This window comes from Mixophyes fleayi, chromosome 10 (assembly GCF_038048845.1).
Source record: "Mixophyes fleayi isolate aMixFle1 chromosome 10, aMixFle1.hap1, whole genome shotgun sequence".
NCBI lineage: Eukaryota > Metazoa > Chordata > Amphibia > Anura > Limnodynastidae > Mixophyes > Mixophyes fleayi.
The window spans coordinates 98,418,518-98,437,306 of NC_134411.1; the positions used below are offsets into that span (position 1 = coordinate 98,418,518).

The window sequence follows — 18,789 nt, forward strand, 5'->3', positions numbered from 1 at the left end:
TTTGCATTTTGTGTAAGTAAAAAGCAGAAAAAAATGCATTTAATCAAACCCTGTGGACCTGATTTTAGTTACCTGGTTGTCCTAGATTATTCCCAGCTCTCCGGAGCCAACACGCTGGAATCTGCATACTTATAGTGTCTAGTTATGTTGCTGAAAAGCTGGAAGTAATGACTCTTAAATCTTGGGCTGGTGGTAATGGAAATCTCTGGATTTCTGAGAACTGGGAAGCAAAACATTGTGCCGCGGCCGCTGAACCAGAACAGAATTTAATGCTGGGTCCCTCCAGTGCCTGCAGGCGGACGGATTTAAGAACCCTAAGAAGTGCAATATTTATCATTAAACGCTATGTTACAGACATTGTTCCAGCATTCAATATGAAAACCTGGGGAGGGGGAAAGATGTTTACTCTATAATTATAATTTTAATGTTTGTTCTGATTTTCCTCCGCTATAGTAAGCTGCTATCTAGAAAAGCATCTAGTTCTGTCTTGTAGTTCCAAAATAGAGTCTAATCCCCATTATACACAGCAATACCAGATATTAAAACAGTGCAGCATTATAAATCTCTCCACATGCTGATCAGACAATCCTAACCTGCACCAAGGAGCCCTAACAAGGACGAAACAGGCTGTATAGGTGAGTATTTGTATAACCCATGTAGTGCTCTCAAAACCCAGTGGTTGGAGCATTGGCTCAAATGGCATCACCCAGCGGTCTATTCACCCATTGGGATTATCATACCGCTCTCCCACTCATTGTGTCAGTGATCCCATACACGCAAACTGCACAGTTAAAAGAATATGGCAGATTAACCAGTTCATTGCCGATGGGCGTAATCTGTATATAAAAAAAACACATGAAAGCATATTAAATGGTGATCAATATTTTTTTAATAACATATCCAATCGCACCAGTATCCAGCTGAAATTAATTTAATGGTAGGAAAGATATAAAACGGCATTTTACTAATTCCCCCAAACGGTCAATGCATAAGTAAAACAAAGGTTGACACTAGGTATAGCATGCATTAATAAGGCACATTAACATACAAAACGTCCTTGGTATGTAATAAAACATAAGAAGTGTTTTTTGCGTATTGTGATAGAGAGGAATGAAATACTCCATCACACTTTCCTTTTTTTTTTTTTTTTTTTTACAAGACAATAGTACATGATGAACCAATGTGTGGATTTAGTTGTACTGTACTGAGCAGCCATCTTTTGTCATCGGTGCTAGCTCATACACTATTTAAGGGATATATATCCTACTTATAAATAGATTTTGCTTTCTTTACCGTTTGCAGTAAATGCTCAATGAAATATGAGGTTAATGAAAACCTGTCATTTCTGCATATTTGCATTAATTATCCGTTGAATTAAAGATGAAATGATATAACCCGTATTCCCCCTAGTGAGAAAATTCGATAAATTGTGAGTTTATTTTGCATTCTAGCAATATAGGAGCTGAAAACCGTCCCAGATAGACCTCTAGGTATAATGTCCATTTATAGACAACCATGTATTGTACGACAAAGGTTTTGTGTGTTAACAATGTCATCTGTGATGTAGTGGTACACTAAGTAGTGAGTATTGCTTTTTGGCTTTTGTATCCATGATTGAGTTACACTGACCATTCATTTTCTACTAAAAATTTTACAAAAACCCTCGTAACACGTTCTAAAACAAAATGACATTAATGTTGGGTAACACGTATCACGTCCAACAGGCAGGGTCACCAGGGGTGCATTAAAATGGTCTGTACAAAAAAAAAGGGGGCATCTTTTATTAGTTTGGGAATCATTTAAGGGTTATCACCCCTTACAGTGTTCCTGAAGAGTCTCACAGTGCTTGTTTCATGATAGACCTCACAGGCGCTCATGGAATGTCTGCTTTTGACTGTTAGCTCTGTGGGCAAGTGAGCATCGCTGCCCGCATTAAACTGTACTTTTGTACACACACTATTTTAATAACATTATTAGCAGAACGTCCGCACGCGCCAGTAGTCTTGATACATCGCCGTGCGGACAAGCAATGCGTGTATGTGACATACAACATGTCTCTCCGTACCCGTGTTCCATATATTTCACTGTGTATCATCGTCTTCTGTGTACGAGTAGAGTTTACTGAGATAGCTAAACTTGGGCCCCCACGCTCTCAGGTCCTCGTACTCCAAGTCTGAGTCTAATCCAGATGAGGCCAGCGTACTCAGGCTGCCGGCTGTGGACCCTGCCCCCTCCGTATCGTACACCTTCAAGCTGTCGCACGACGAGTGCATGTAGACCGCGTCCTGACAGACGTCGTAGAAATATTGCCCAAAATCTCCACTGGTAAACGAGCAGCTCAGTCTTGACGCCTTCAGTTGCGGCGCTGCCTTCTGGCTGTCAGACGGATCATAGCCGCAGCTCGAGGGGCCATTTACGCGTTGCTCTCTCGTCGTCCTGCCGAGAGTGTGTCCCGGGCTTCTCCGAAGGGACAGCTGGAGATCTGTCATGTTGAATGCATCCTGCAGTGAACAATCATTGTAATTAAACCTGATTGGCCAGTCACATAGTTTTACTTTGGATAGAAAAAGACTGAAGCAGTCATTCAATAGGCAGAAGCCCCTTCAGTCATCAGCCTTTGCTAAAACGGGTTATCCAACAAGACAAAACTCGATCTCTATTTAAAAAGAGAACTACAATTGTAATTCTGATTTATCTACCAATAGTATTGTAAAACTTTTTGATCTGGTCTAGAGACATTTCAGAAAAGACTTTGGTGTGCATAGGAAAAATATCGCCTCCCCCACAATTGGGCTTCCTGTCACCTGCACGTTAAACAGATATTTGATATATTGATATATGTGCGGTAACTAAACATTCACTTGTGTTACAATCTGTTCTTTCTGTATGCACCTGTTCACATAAAGCTAGAGATTCAGGACTATTGGGGGCATACGGTGTCTTGAGAAATTTGATATAAAAGTAGGTTTTGTAAAAGACACTAATCTCACACCGACAGCGGATTTAAATACCGGTAAAGTATAATCATCATCATCATTTATTTATATAGCGCCAACATATTCCGTAGCGCTTTACAATTGGGGACAAACGTAATAAACTAATAAACAAACTGGGTAAAACAGACAAAGAGGTGAGAAGGCCCTGCTCGCAAGCTTACAATCTATGGGACAATGGGAGATTGACACATGAGGTTAAGTATACATTTTGCATCTTGGCCCAGCCAGACTGCAAAGGTAGGGTGACTCATAAGCTAAATGATCCTGTCACACAACAATGTTGGTCCGGGGGTAGTTGTCTTGTGTGAAATTGTGTAACAGGCTAAAGGTAGTGAGGTTAAGATGGTGGTTGAGGAATATTATAAGCTTGTCTGAATAGGTAGGTTTTCAGAGAACGCTTGAAAGTTTGTAGAACAGAGGAGAGTCTTATTGTGCGAGGGAGAGAGTTCCATAGAGTGGGTGCAGCCCGAAAAAAGTCCTGTAACCGGGAATGGGAGGATGTAATGAGGGTGGATGAGAGACGCAGATCTTTTGCAGAACGGAGTTGCCGAGTTGGGAGATATTTTGAGACAAGAGAGGAGATGTATGTTGGTGCAGCTTTGTTGATGGCCTTGTAGGTTAGTAAAAGTATTTTATATTGGATTCGGTAGAAGACAGGCAGCCAGTGTAGAGACATACAGAGTGATTCAACAGAGGAATAGCTATTTGCAAGGAAAATCAGTCTTGCCGAAGCATGCAAAATAGATTTTAGGGGTTTGAGTCTGTTTTTGGGAAGACCAGTAAGGAGGGAATTGCAATAGTCAATGCGGGAGATGATTAGTGCATGAATTAAGGTTTTAGCAGTGTCTTGTGTGAGATATGTGCGGATTCTGGAAATGTTCTTTAGATGTATGTAACATGATTTAGATATAGAGTCAATGTGGGGAACAAAGGATAGGCGTGAATCAAGGATTACACCTAGGCAGCGAGCTTGTGGGGTGGGATTTATGGTCATGTTATCAACAGAGATAGAAATGTCAGGTATGCTCTTGTTGGCGGGTGGGAATATTATTAACTCTGTTTTAGAAAGATTAAGTTTGAGTTGACGAGAGGACATCCAAGATGAAATGGCAGAAAGACAGTCAGTTACACGGGACAACACAGATGTCGAGATATCAGGAGAGGATAGATAGATTTGGGTATCATCCGCATAGAGATGATACTGAAAGCCAAAGGAACTTATTAGATTTCCAAGAGAAGCGGTATAGATAGAGAACAGCAGAGGACCTAGCACCGAGCCTTGTGGTACTCCAACTGATAGGGGAAGCGGAGCAGATGTGGCTCCAGAGAAATTAACAGTGAAAGAGCGATTAGAGAGGTAAGATGAGAACCAGGATAGAACTGTGTCTTGAAGACCTAGGGATTGCAGCGTTTGTATGAGAAGAGAGTGGTCAACGGTGTCAAATGCAGCCGAGAGATCAAGGAGAATTAGGAGAGAGTAATGGCGTTCAGTCTTAGCAGTGATCAGATCATTAACAACCTTGGTCAGCGCAGTCTCTGTGGAGTGTTGAGAACGAAAGCCAGACTGAAGAGGATCCAACAGGTTGTTTGCGGAAAGAAAGCGTGTGAGGCGAGTGTAGGCAAGTCTCTCTAGAAGCTTGGAGGGGCAAGGGAGCTGAGAGATGGGACGGTAATTTGAGAGAGAGTTTGGGTCGGAGTTTTGTTTTTTTAGAATAGGAGTAATCACTGCATGCTTGTATAGTGATGGAAAGATGCCAGTAGAGAGTGAGAGATTACAGATTTGAGTTAGAGGTGAAATGAGCACAGAAGACAGGGATCTACCAATTTGCGAGGGAATAGGATCAAGAGGACAGGAGGTAGAGTAGGAAGATAAGAAGAGCGTAGAAATTTCCTCTTCATTTGTGGGGTCAAATGAAGAAAGGGTGTCAGAGGGTAGTGGGAAGGAAATGAGCTGATGGCTTGTTGAGGAGGAGGATACCATTTCTAGTCTGATCTTGTCAATCTTGTCCTTGAAGTAGGAAGCAAGATCCTGAGCACTGATAGTAGATGGAGGGTTCGGGGTGGGAGGATTGAGAAGATGATTAAATGTATTGAAAAGGCGTTTGGGGTTAGAAGCCTGAGCATAGATAAGAGATTGAAAGTATGTTTGTTTTGCAGTGTCCAGAGCATTTCGATAGGAGTGGTAGACAGAAGTATATGTGAAGAAGTCATTAGAGCTTCGAGATTTACGCCAGTGACGTTCTGCTTTACGGGACAGTTTTTGAAGATTTCGTGTTGCTTTGGTGTGCCACGGTTGACATCGAAGTCGACGTGTAGTATAAAGTGTCGCTGGAGCCACTTGATCAAGGGCCGTTGCTAAGGTTAGGTGAAAATGAGGTACTGCCATCTCAGGGGATGAGAATGTAGAGATAGGGGAGAGAAGGTGTTGGAGAGAGGTGGAAAATTGTTGAAGATTAATAGAATTAAGATTTCTACGAGTATGAGGAGGCTTGGTAGAGTTAGACAGTAGAGAGGTTAGAGCAGTGGGGGTGAGAGTGTAGCTGATAAGGTGATGATCCGAGAGGGGGAAGGGTGTATTAATAAAATTAGAAACTGAGCATAGTCTAGAGAAAACAAGATCAAGGCAGTGGCACAAAAGTACAAGACTGGCAAAATGTTTATAGATAATTATCTCAAGTATGTATGTTATAAACTACATTGCAATTAAGATATTAGTCCGGCTATACTATGTTAAACCCACAGCTTCTCTCCATATCTCACAGTGCGGTAGGTAGACAACGTGGTGCATGTACTGTACGTGTGTCTGGAGTGACGTTCCATGTAAGCTGGGTGTAAATGTTACATGGGAGCACTCACCTGATCTTCCTCCCCATCGCCCTCCTCTTTGTAGTGAAATATATTTTGCTGGGTGTCCTTAGTCTCATCATTATAAGCAGAAACATGGTAGACGCCTTCATTTAATCTCTTCTTGTTACAGTGAGAGCACAGGACGGCTCCAGCAATCAGAGCTGCAACGGACAGGAATCTGGTGAGATGACGCTGCACAAATACTCTGTGTTACATTGTAGCAGGGGCCCTTGTATTTGGTTGTGGTACATTGTAGCAGGGGCCCTTGTATTTAGTTGTGTTACATTGTAGCAGGGGCCCTTGTATTTGGTTGTGTTACATTGTAGCAGGGGCCCTTGTATTTGGTTGTGTTACATTGTAGCAGGGGCCCTTGTATTTGGTTGTGTTACATTGTAGCAGGGGCCCTTGTATTTAGTTGTGTTACATTGTAGCAGGGGCCCTTGTATTTGGTTGTGGTACATTGTAGCAGGGGCCCTTGTATTTGGTTGTGTTACATTGTAGCAGGGGCCCTTGTATTTGGTTGTGTTACATTGTAGCAGGGGCCCTTGTATTTAGTTGTGTTACATTGTAGCAGGGGCCCTTGTATTTGGTTGTGTTACATTGTAGCAGGGGCCCTTGTATTTGGTTGTGGTACATTGTAGCAGAGTCTCCTGCTTTTGGCTGTGTTACATTGTAGCAGGCGCCTTTGCAGTTGGTTGTGTTACATTGTAGCAGGGGCTCTTGCAGCTGGTTGTGTTACATTGTAGCAGGGGCCCTTGTATTTGGTTGTGTTACATTGTAGCAGGGGCCCTTGTATTTAGTTGTGTTACATTGTAGCAGGGGCCCTTGTATTTGGTTGTGGTACATTGTAGCAGGGGCCCTTGTATTTGGTTGTGTTACATTGTAGCAGGGGCCCTTGTATTTGGTTGTGTTACATTGTAGCAGGGGCCCTTGTATTTAGTTGTGTTACATTGTAGCAGGGGCCCTTGTATTTGGTTGTGTTACATTGTAGCAGGGGCCCTTGTATTTGGTTGTGTTACATTGTAGCAGAGTCTCCTGCTTTTGGCTGTGTTACATTGTAGCAGGCGCCTTTGCAGTTGGTTGTGTTACATTGTAGCAGGGGCTCTTGCAGCTGGTTGTGTTACATTGTAGCCCTAGTGTTTGTTTCACAAATCTGAGGTGTATGATTATTGTATGTTCTGCTTCATATACTCCAACAGTAAGAACACATCTAAGTTACGTGTAATTAATAGGTGAACAGCGAACAGATGACACCGGTGTCTCCAGCACAAGCAGGAACAATGGTGTAAAATACATTTTGGAGGAACAGAGTTACTGTAAAGCAGTTTTCAAACTTTCGTACTATTTTAATTTATGGGTTCTGCAACGTTTACTTAATGCATTATATCTGCCTGGCTTCCATCTGTGCTTTTTAGTCATGTATTTATTATATAAGGCAGTTTTTGTTGTTCCTCTCTTGATACAAATGTCCAACACAGAGAGCGCAGCAGAGCTGAAATACCAATGTAAGCAACTCTGCCTAATGATATGAATACAAGGCTAAAAAACAGGGAAGACTGGTGTATTAAGGTATTGTTTCCAGAAGTTTTGTACAAGAGATCATCTGAAGGCGGACGGCTATTGGTTTAAGCCTGTAAGTATCACAGGACCTGTCCCCGTCTGGTGCTGAGACATTGCAATGTGCTGCAGATCTCTCGGAAGGTTGGTAAGCTGAGCAAGCAGTAGGAGTACCACCCTTAGTACCTCTGTTCCTGCTGCCATGTGCAGCCCAATACACTGCTGCTGTACAGTAGCAATGAAGTGATAAATGGCACAAATCTAAACCTGCTTAACTAAAAAAAACATATATTTAATTTGACAGAGCCCCAGAAGTGTCTCGGTTACCTATCAGCGCTGTGGAGCAGATACAGATCAGGAAGGTGCTGAGCCCAAATCCTGCGTCCAGGCTGTGAAGATCGACGTCACAGTTACTGCCGGCGTATCCTTCAGAACACAGACAGGTGATTTCAGCGGGCGATCGAGGTATACAGGTGCCGTGTCTGCAGGGACTCTGCGCACACGCAGTGTACAGACACCACTGGCCTGTGGTATTCTCTGTTAGCAGGTATCCTAGGGGGCAGCTGTGTGGGAAGGAGCAAACGGTTAGCAATGCAATGTCTGCAGGATTAAACAACATTTCATGAGAATGCAGCGTATCAATTCACTAGGAACCAGTGACATCACTGAGAATGCAGCCTATCCATTCACTAGGAACCAGTGACATCACTGAGAGTACAGCCTATCCATTCACTAGGGACCAGTGACATCACTGAGAATGCAGCCTATCCATTCACTAGGGACCAGTGACATCACTGAGAGTGCAGCCTATCCATTCACTAGGGACCAGTGACATCACTGAGAATGCAGCCTATCCATTCACTAGGGACCAGTGACATCACTGAGAATGCAGCCTATCCATTCACTAGTGACCAGTGACATCACTGAGAATGCAGCCTATCCATTTACTAGGATCCAGTGACATCACTGAGAATGCAGCCTATCCATTCAGTGACCAGTGACATCACTGAAGCACAAGACAGTCACTGTTTCCATGTGGAATAGATAGGGGGAATTCTTTAAATGCCCGTCCTCACTATCCAATCACATAGCTGGCTACATATCATGCTTGCTATTTATTCTAGACATTTTGTCAATTGCCTTTTTAAAATCCATTCCCCCTCCCACATTGACAGTCATATCTGTAAACAAGAAGGAGGGGGCATCTAGACTAGTCTCTCTTTAATGTTTTGTGGACAACATTTTTGTTTTATTCCACGTTACAATCGTTGTGTAAAATAATGTATAGAAATGACACACACATCAGTTACAGGTCCTATATTTCTATATTATCTTACCTGCATTCATATATCATCCACAGGTCTGTACAGACAAAGCCCCGACTGCAAGGCTGGTTATTGCAGACCTCGGAAACACAACCTTTAGTTACTCCGTGTTTCCTGATTATAGACACAGGAGAGCTGGACTGGTTTTCCAGGGGAAGTCTGTAGTTATTCAGTCTTGCACTCTTTATGCAGCCTATTGACAATGAGTAGAAATAATTGTTTATATATACCTCTCAGGCTATCCTATCCGCTTATCCTAAAACAGGCAGGAATGATGTTTTCAGTGCAATTACACCGACCACTGGTGGTAGCCTGGGCAATGTCTGCTGAAGTGCTCCCTCTAGAGGAGGAAGTGAGCAATCGCGCACCACAACGCGTTTCACATGCATTTAGAGTGTTTTTACTCTAAAAACACTCTAAAGAGTGTTGTCTTTCGAAAACCGGAACTAAAAGGGAATGCTAGCACAATGCTAGTAAAAACAGCAGGCCTGGCCAACCTGTGGTACTCCAGGTGTTGTAAAACTACAAATCCCAGCATGATCTGACAGCTAATAACCAGCTGACAGCTGCAGGGTATGCTGCTAGTTTATCACCACCAGCCCCATGCGATATATTACACTATTGTGAGCTGCATCTTCCCCCTCTACATTTCACAGTACTGCTGCTTTACAGGAGACTTCTATGGACTAATTTATTATTCATCCCAAACATTGAGAAGTACCCCATTGCCCAACGCCTTGGACGGACTGCCCCAAGCTATATTCCTTTCCTCAGATACACAGCGCCAGCTGAGCCTCAAGTTCCTGTAGGGAATGTAAACTGTTTTTAACACACAAGGAAGGGAGAGATAGTCATCTAGAGGGGCTCTCTGGGATGTGGTTAAACTATGTTTTTAAATATTTTGCTATAATGTTTACAATCAGGAGGTTGCTGTATTTTTAACAAATTACTAATAAAGTCTTGAATACATCCGACCCATGTCCCAGAGTGCCCCTCTAGATGACGCTTTACCTTCCTTGTGTGTTAAAAGCAGATTAAAATATATGTATGAGTGCACCTCCAGATATATAATGTTTGAATAGTATTCTGGGTGGAGATATAGATATAGATATAGATAGATAGATATGAGATAGATAGATATAGATAGAGATAGATATACAGGGTCTGATCAACCATTAGGCTGATCAGGCTACAGCCTGGGGCTCATGGTCCGATGGGGGTGCGGCGCTGACGACATTTATTTTTTTTAACTTTATTATTCTTAAATGGAGCGCTCCGTGGCTGTCTACCATCAGAGCCGCCCCTGGTCCAAAGGGGGCGGCCCCGACTGTCACTATGGAGACAAGCAGCCCGACGGCAAATCCCATGCTGTTAGCTGCCTGTCAGTGCATCCACGGAGCTCCTAATCAATTCTTGCCAGATTTTCACATCTCAGGAGACTTGACAGAGCATTCTCTGCCCCTGCACTGACAGACAAGTGGGTTTCCTGCAAGCTGCCTGTGGTAGAAGGGGATGACTGCTGTAATGAGGTAAGTGAGTTGAGGAGGAGGGGTGGAAGAAATAGCTGCAGGGGAGTGTGTATGTGTGTGTGCAAAAATAGCTGCTGGGGGGGAATGGATGCAGGGTGGGAGGTAAGGAATGACTGAGGGGGGTATTTAAAAAAAATAGAGCAGCTTGGATGGGTATGATCTCTTTATTGTGTGGTGGCGGTAACATGGATACTGTCTGTGGTCTCAGTGATCACTAAAATACTAAATATTAGTGAGATAGGGCTGGTAGAGGTTTGTATTTGATTGACCACAAATGTTCAGATATTGTACAAATGGGGTAGTTTTATCTGGCCATAATGGAGTATTTTGGGCCTAATCATTAAGGGTTTGTTAACATTTGCATTATAATACAATGTTTGCATTTTTAAAACAGGACCCCAACTTTCCAGAAGTCAGCGAGAAGACAACAAAGCTGCAAGAACCAGCAAGAAAGAAGAGCAAGAACAGGTAAGTGACAATGGCACAATCTGTCTAAATTTTAACGCTGGAGAATACTTCTGAACATTCAGATTCAGGAGTATTCCCATCTGACAATACATTGGGGGGGGGAGGGTGCTACAGGTATATTAGCCTAGGGCAGCCAGAAACCTTAATCAGGTCCTGTAGATATATATATATATATATATATATACACTTTCAAAGTTCCTGGGGATATTATAATACCTGATACCGTTGGAATTCTCTTTGTCGAGTTTAAATTATTTGACTACTCCCCAGAATGTCTGGCAGACTCCCAAACTTTGGGGTATCACCCCGGGCTCCAGGCACAGTAGACCTCCCTCAAGTTCCATGTTCCACTCTGCTTATGTCTGAAATGGGCCTTGATGATGTGATCTGACAAATTGCGTTATTGCACAGTGGGCAGAGGGCCGTGATGGCACAAGTAGCGTTGTCACACCGCTGCACTTGTCCCTTGTACCTCCCCTCCGGGGTTCAAAAAGTAGGCAAGTGTGGTTTCAAATAAAGACAACTGGTGGTTCTTCTCTACACAAAACAAACCTCCCAGAAACACAATGGCAAAGAAAAGGTCAGTTCAGACTGTAACACAAGGTACGACAACAGTGGCATAAGATTATTATTATTGGATAAATATTTATTCATAACTCAAATATAGAAATATTACTGTATGGGAGTCTACATAGGTGGCATTAGAATGATCTTAGTAACAAGATACAAATGTGCTGTAACCCCTAGCAACCATTATAATAGCGAAACTCAAAGTAAAAGCAGTGAAGCAGATTAGTTGCTATGGATACAACTGTTATTGCGCCATCTTATTAAAAAATAATCTGTTTACCACCAGTCTCCAGCCAATATATACATAATGTCTCTCACCCCATACGCTGTTCGTTGTCGTAACAGGAAGAGGACAATTTCCCAAATGCAGACACCCAAATTTAACTCATTACCATACAGCGTTACCCCCAGAGATTAAATCACTGATGAAATGATCATGTAACCCTTTTCAGGATATCCTGACACCCTGCACTGACAGTGGGTTTAAATGACTTTAAAAGAAATGACTTGTGAGAGGATACAAATGAATGTGAACTTTACCGTGGAAACTCAGCTCTTGCAGGATCCCATTTCCGAGGATTATGCTGTTTGGATCCACTTTAATCTCTTTGTACGTCCCATGTGCCGCCGTGATCTCTTCGTGTTCCCCTCCTCCATTCACGCTAAGCGTGAACTCATTTTGCACTCTGTCCACACGGACTTCATTCCACTCCCCGGAATCAATCCTGTGACCGGGGAGTTTCACTACGTAATCGCCATCGCCGATATTATAGGAAACTGCCAGGATCCCCTGCACAACCTAGTGAGAGAGATGTTCAACATGGAACGATCAAACGGAATTAAAACCCCGGACACTGGGTTACATTGTAACGCCTGCTACCTGCAGAATGATGTACTCGGTCTGGTCTCTTGTGGACAGGCTCAGAATAACGCTGTTGGATTGTCGTGTTCGCACCATGGTCTGGAAGTGTGTCCTTTGTGGGTGCAGCGTTCGGGGAAATCTGTACTGGATAAAACTTCCGGATTGGAAGAAATGTTCCATAACACCTGCAAAAACATTTGCAATAGAAGATAGGACAATGCACAAATTATTAATAAAAATAAATTGGATGTGCAATCTTTGTTTAATATGCAGATTTCTTTACCAATTCTTTCTGGATCAGATTTATTTGGTCCCACATCACTACTTTCTGCTGCTGAAGGATCCTGCTCCTTCCACTATATAACTCTCAGTCTGTGGCTTCCTGCTGCCTCCATTCCCCTCCTCAGATCATGTCACTGCCCCTGTCACATGCAGCCCTGTCCTCACTAACACACCACTCATCTCCTGATATACTCTGTGCTGCTGGGGGACCCTGCTCCTTCCACTATATAACTCTCAGTCTGTGACTTCCTGCTGCTTCCATTCTCCTCCTCACATCATGTCACTGCCCCTGTCACATGCAGCCCTGTCCTTACTAACACATCACTCATCTCTTGATGTACTCTGTGCTGCTGGGGGACCCTGCTCCTTCCACTATATAACTCTCAGACTGTGACTTCCTGCTGCTTCCATTCCCCTCCTCACATCATGTCACTGCCCCTGTCACATGCAGCCCTGTCCTCACTAACACATCACTCATCTCTTGATGTACTCTGTGCTGCTGGGGGACCCTGCCCCTTCCACTATATAACTCTCAGACTGTGACTTCCTGCTGCTTCCATTCCCCTCCTCACATCATGTCACTGCCCCTGTCACATGCAGCCCTGTCCTCACAATAATAATCACACGAGTGGACAGATCAGGAAATTTTGCACTGAACTTTCTGATGCCAACATATGAAATGGGTGAATGTTCCACATGTATATTCTGTACATATACACACGTGGGAGGGGCCCAGTACACAAGAACTTGCTATATGAACCTTTCTATCATCTTTATTCCAAACCCTGCAATTTCAGCAATAAATTTAAGTGCTGTCGCCAGGCATAATGTCACAGTCATTGGACAGTACCTTTCTCACACTCATGTTTGTTGGAGACGGAAAGGCAGTCACAGCCGGGAACTCCAAATTCTCCAGTACAACTGGACGGGGTCTCACACAGGGCAGATGGCGATCTGGTGACCTCACAGACCGCACAGGCGGGAGAGCTGCCGACAGACTCCAGAGGAGCTGCGAGGTCATATACCTGAGAAATACAGAGCACATACAAGTAGATTGTGTATGTTGTATGATCAGGAGATCAGCATCTATCATTTCTAACCTAGATTCAAATAGTCCAGAAAATAAAAAAAACTAAACAAATTAACACTGCATGTGACCCGATCACAATCATAACCGTGTGTGGCCAAATTGGGGAGTGATACTGTTGCTGATGTCTGAAATAATAGGATCACAATGTAGGGCACCAGCTTTGGGCTACAATTAGTGTGGAATTAAAAATTTAACCCCAATTCTTTTTTTTTGTTACATTCTTCTAGATGGTTCCCAAGACAGCCTTCAACGCAGAACCAGAGAATACAGGATTACAGTGTACCCAGAGTCACACACGTTTCTGATGACGCAGCCGGCGCTGGGACCTTAGGCGTCTACGTAAATGAATCTGTGCTCAGTAAGTACGATTATGCCAGTGATCTCCCGGTTTCCTATTGGTTTGGCTGTATTTATAAACGCAATCCTACTATAAAATAAGAGTTTGAAAATTTCCCATGAAAGTTGAGGTTGGGTGACAACAAATCTGGATTGCCACATTTTAATGTATAAACACGATATAAGAATTAGGTCTCGCTCACCTTCTTATTGACTACAAGATTACGCAGACATCCTTTGAAATGAGGTTGGCTCATGTGAGAGAGTGAATGAGGAGACACTTTAATCCCCCCCAGCTGTAGGACATGATGCGGATTCCAAAACCTTTAAAGACAACGATGAAGAATGATACAATGTTTCTTGGATAATTCAAAGTTATATCAATTCATTGGCGCATAGTTAGAAAACTCTCAATGGTCAGCTGAGACTCCTTGATGAAAGGCTTTATATGATGCACTTATTATACAACCTATTAGTGTTATCTTTTATTTATATTGTGCCACAAAGGGTCCGCAGCGCAGTACATGACATATACAGAAAGCGATCCATAACACATAACATGATACATGAAGAACAATATACAAAGACCAGACATACTGAATCAATATAAAGGAAACACCGTAATGTAGATCAAATTATATGAGGGACAGTGAGCGAGAGTGAGGGTAGTAATCAGTGGGAAGTAGGACTGAGCTTAAGACAACAGGGCTAGGGAAGCAGGCCAAGAGATACAGAGGGTGATGGAATAGTAGGAGGAGCACACAAGGAAAGAGGGCCCTGCTCCTGAGAGTGTACATCCTAAAAGAAGGGGGAGACACAAATAGGGTGGTACCTTCTGGGGGAGAGGGGTATGATTCCTTACCACGAACAATGAAATATTATTACATGAATCTATCACTCTTTTGGTAAAAAAAAAGAAAAAAAAAAAAAAAGTTCTTCCTTATATTACATTTCAGTCTTTTTTCCTCCAAACGTGTCCCGTTATTCTAAGAATCCTCTTATTGTAAAGAATACGGCCATCCTGAACTATTAATATCTTTACGTTTCTATCACTCCCCTCTGTCCTCAGAGCAGTGCAATACTTAGCATGTGGTCTCTCCTGATAATTTTTGTTATATAACACATGCATCATTTTAGAAGCCCTTCACTGAATAGTTTGTCTTATTGATGATATGGCCTCTAGAATTGTACACAGTAATCCAGGTGCGAGAACTGCGTTTTGTCACGTCCCTCCATGCTCCTTTACCCACTTAGAAGGATCTATAAGTCATACCTCCAGGACAATGGCAGGAGGTTGGGAGATGTCTGCAGGAAGCAGTGTATTTGACAGGAGAATGTTCTTATTAAGCATGTTGTGTATATTTGTAGATGCAGCTATGACACTTGTTGTATTACTGTTCATTTACAAAAAAAATGCTTCTGTAATCTATATCCATAATTTACACCCCTCCTGTGCTCCTGTGTTTGGATGGCTCCCCTTACATGCCCGGGGAGCCATCTTTGATCCACTTCTTGGTCAGCAGTGCCGGCTGGCACTTGTTAGTATCCGGCGGAGGCATGCCCAGTGCCAGCCACCAAGACGGATTTTTGCCCTCCCCCTGTGCCTTTTACTTACCCGGCACAGGATTAGTATGCGCACATATTATTTACATTTTACCAATTTATGTGCGATAACTGAGGCCATCTGCTGATATAAATAGCATTTTCAAAGTGGAACTTAAATAACCCACACGTGTGAAGCAGCCGGTCATACATGTGACATGGGTGTTCTACAGACAAACTCTAATAATGTGATGTAATATCACACAAATTATACTTCTAATTCCATGCAACAATTGAGATTATGGTAATACGTCTTCTTCATAACTAGTCCTTTTACAGCTTTTAAAATGAACATATTGTGCTTATCCTGTGATACAGACTATAGTATGGCCACGTAATGTGCGTACTTTTGGACACTGCTACAGTATAGTATTGCGCTCTTTAACATACACATCATACATATCTCCCAAATGTCCTGATCCTGGGGTATGGTCCCACCATTCCGGCAGCCAGGATATTTGGTCACACTTGCTGACAATTTTGGGAGGCATGTCCCCTTCACCACGGCTCTGTACAACACAGAGGTGGTGATTGGGTGCTGGCGGCAATTGAGAAGGGTCCCCAGGGAAGGGAAGGGGGTGTTGGCAGTGGCTAAGAACTTCAGAAGCTCGGGACATGCCCTGAGTTGTGAAACCTAACCGGTACTTAATGTTTGTATGATCTCCCCGTGTTTGCGTGGGCTTCCTCCGGGGGCTCCGGTTTCCTCCCACACTCCAAAAACATACTGGTAGGTTAATTGGCTGCTATCAAAATTGACCCTAGTCTGTCTGTGTGTGTGTGTGTGTCAGGGAATTTAGACTGTAAGCCCCAATGGGGAAGGGACTGATGTGAATGAGTTCTCTGTACAACGCTGCGGAATCAGTGGCGCTATATATATATAAATGGTGATGATGATGATACTGGTAAAAATGTAAGTCAAATTCAGAACAACCAAAAGAGGTTATTTTTAAACTTTTAAAGACATACGTGACTGTTTGATCGAAAATATAGTGTATACTTGGTATAACTAAACACATTGGGCAGCACAGTGGCTCAGTGGTTAGCACTTCTGCCTCACAGCTCTGGGCTCATAAGTTCGATTCCCGACCATGGCCTTATCTGTGAGGAGTTTGTATGTTCTTGCCGTGTTTGCGTCGGTTTCCTCCGGGTGCTCCAGTTTCCTCCCACACTCCAAAAACATACTAGTAGGTTAACTAGCAGCTATCAAAAATTGACCCTAGTTAGGGAATTTAGACTGTAAGCTCCAATGGGGCAGAGACTGATGTGAGTGAGTTCTCTGTACAGCGCTGCAGAATTAGTGGCGCTATATAAATAATTGATGATGATTAGGTGGTAGTTGGCAAATAAATTTACCAGCATAAAGTGGTCAGGCTAAAAAACAAAGTTGACAAATCTTTGTCTATATTGTATATTACAAGGATAACATTTGTAGGGCATAGATTCAGGGGCATCACTCTGTCTAGGTGTATTCTATAGTGGAAGCGCATATGGACACATAAATCAATGTAAGTAGACACTTAAAACAGTGTGGAGACGTCAGGTCTTATTTCACAGGTCACAATTCTACATTTTAAGATATAAGTGATTCAAATGAGCAAAATAAAATGATCAATTCAGGGATGGTCCATATATCCAAGTATATCGCACTTTCCAAGTATGCAAATGAGAGATGGCAGACAAAACAGGATTCTAATGGTTTAAAAAGAGAAATGGTCGCCATGACCGTGGTTTTTCGGAGAAGAATGAGAAGCTCATCGCAAAAATTTCTAAAATAATAAATGTTTGTATATGTAATCAGTTTTCACATTACCGCCAGGCCTGGGCCATCGCTCCTCGGACTTCACAACCTTTCCGATCCTCCGATAGTAAACTTTTCCCTACGCCCTCCTCTTCTATAATGACGACTGAGCTACAGCGGTCCAGAGTGAACGTTACTTCCTGTAACAAATATAAGAATGGTGATTTGTGAACCAAAAAAGTGCAATACCACAGTGAAAATGTTCCTTTGTGATGTGAAGATGTTCTTTCCACAATTGGACCCAGTTTTACAGGTCGGCAATGAATAAAGGAGGCAGATTAGGGATGTTCCTAGCAGGAGTGCAAAAAAAACATACCTGGGGGCCAAATAAAATAGGGCAACAGCCTGGGCCCAGGGGAAAACGTGGCTCTGTTCCATCCCCATCTACAGCCCCTATGTGAGCCAGTGTTAGAGAAGGGGTGAGTGTGGGGACAGGGGACTGAGGTACTGGTTCTCATCCTATACTTTTAACGGGCACAATTTGCATTTTTCAGTCCCACTTCTGTGGGATTGCATATTTCTAGGTGCCCTACGACCAATGTAATGAAATCTTTAAACACGGAATTGCTACATATAATAAAGACCCCCTTGTCCCCTCACTCTCAGGATAATTGTACCTAAAATGAGCAATATTTCAGGAGAAAACCTAAAATTCTTACATATTGGAGAACCAGCGCTAATAGATAATTGGTTATGTTTGTTTTTGTTTGTCTCTTTTTGGTAATGTTTTTTGATTGCTTTTTTTGATTCGTACTATATTATGTGTTTTTTTTCTACATTTGAGTGTGGAATTAAAGTCACCCTTTTTCATTTAAACATCAGTCATATACTATTTAGACATCTTACTGTCATACCCAACTGTCTTATTAGCGCTGGTTCTCCAATATTTTCTATACCTTAATGCAGGTTTGGATCACCTTGCATAATCGAATTTAGCTGCTTCGACAGGATAAAGCATATTTATTTGGTTGATGCGCAGTTCAATTGTTTTCTTTGGACAAGTAGGCACACTTTTTGCAGTTTGGAAATGACCCTTAGGGAAACCCAAAATATTCCTTCACGGTGAACTATACAGTCGGGAAACTATTTTAGAGTCAAGTATTAGAAGAGTAAACATTTTTTTCATGCAATTATTGTTTTTGAACTGTAACTGGGGAGATAAAAAGGATATTTAATTAATTGATTAATCTCCAATCAAAATAAGTTTGCCTGTTTAAATTGTGTTGCTTCCAGCTTTGTGGAATAGCTCCTGCTACTTGATATAGGACTTCACCCAAAATCGCCTGTTAAAGGCTCAGAAACTTCTTGCTGCTGCTATTTGACAGGTTGTGAATAACCGACTCTCCTTAGTAACATCTGCAAACTTGGAAACAATCAGTAAAATCCAGATGCTTTTTTTTTCATGGTTGCAGATGTTGCTAATGAGAGACTGTTATTAGCAACCTTTGTCAAATGACAGCAACAGTTTATTTCTTAGTCTTCAATAGGCAATTTCAGACAACAGTCCTACTCCAACTACCTGGAGTT

General features: G+C 42.5%; 1 protein-coding gene across 1 annotated transcript in view; it reads right to left on the reverse strand.

Annotated features, from left to right (window-relative positions):
- Positions 1–1,167: 1,167 nt before the first annotated feature.
- LOC142104529 (neural-cadherin-like) overlaps positions 1,168–18,789 on the reverse strand; it is a 90,648-nt gene continuing 73,026 nt past the window's right edge. The window contains exons 25-33 of the mRNA XM_075189249.1: positions 17,275–17,402; positions 14,066–14,186; positions 13,287–13,461; positions 12,173–12,339; positions 11,833–12,091; positions 8,738–8,918; positions 7,728–7,963; positions 5,853–6,004; positions 1,168–2,501 (exon numbers count right to left, since the gene is read on the reverse strand). Of these exons, the coding sequence (XP_075045350.1) occupies positions 2,082–2,501; positions 5,853–6,004; positions 7,728–7,963; positions 8,738–8,918; positions 11,833–12,091; positions 12,173–12,339; positions 13,287–13,461; positions 14,066–14,186; positions 17,275–17,402 (1,839 nt within the window). The 3' untranslated portion in view covers positions 1,168–2,081. The remainder of the gene's footprint in view (positions 2,502–5,852; positions 6,005–7,727; positions 7,964–8,737; positions 8,919–11,832; positions 12,092–12,172; positions 12,340–13,286; positions 13,462–14,065; positions 14,187–17,274; positions 17,403–18,789) is intronic.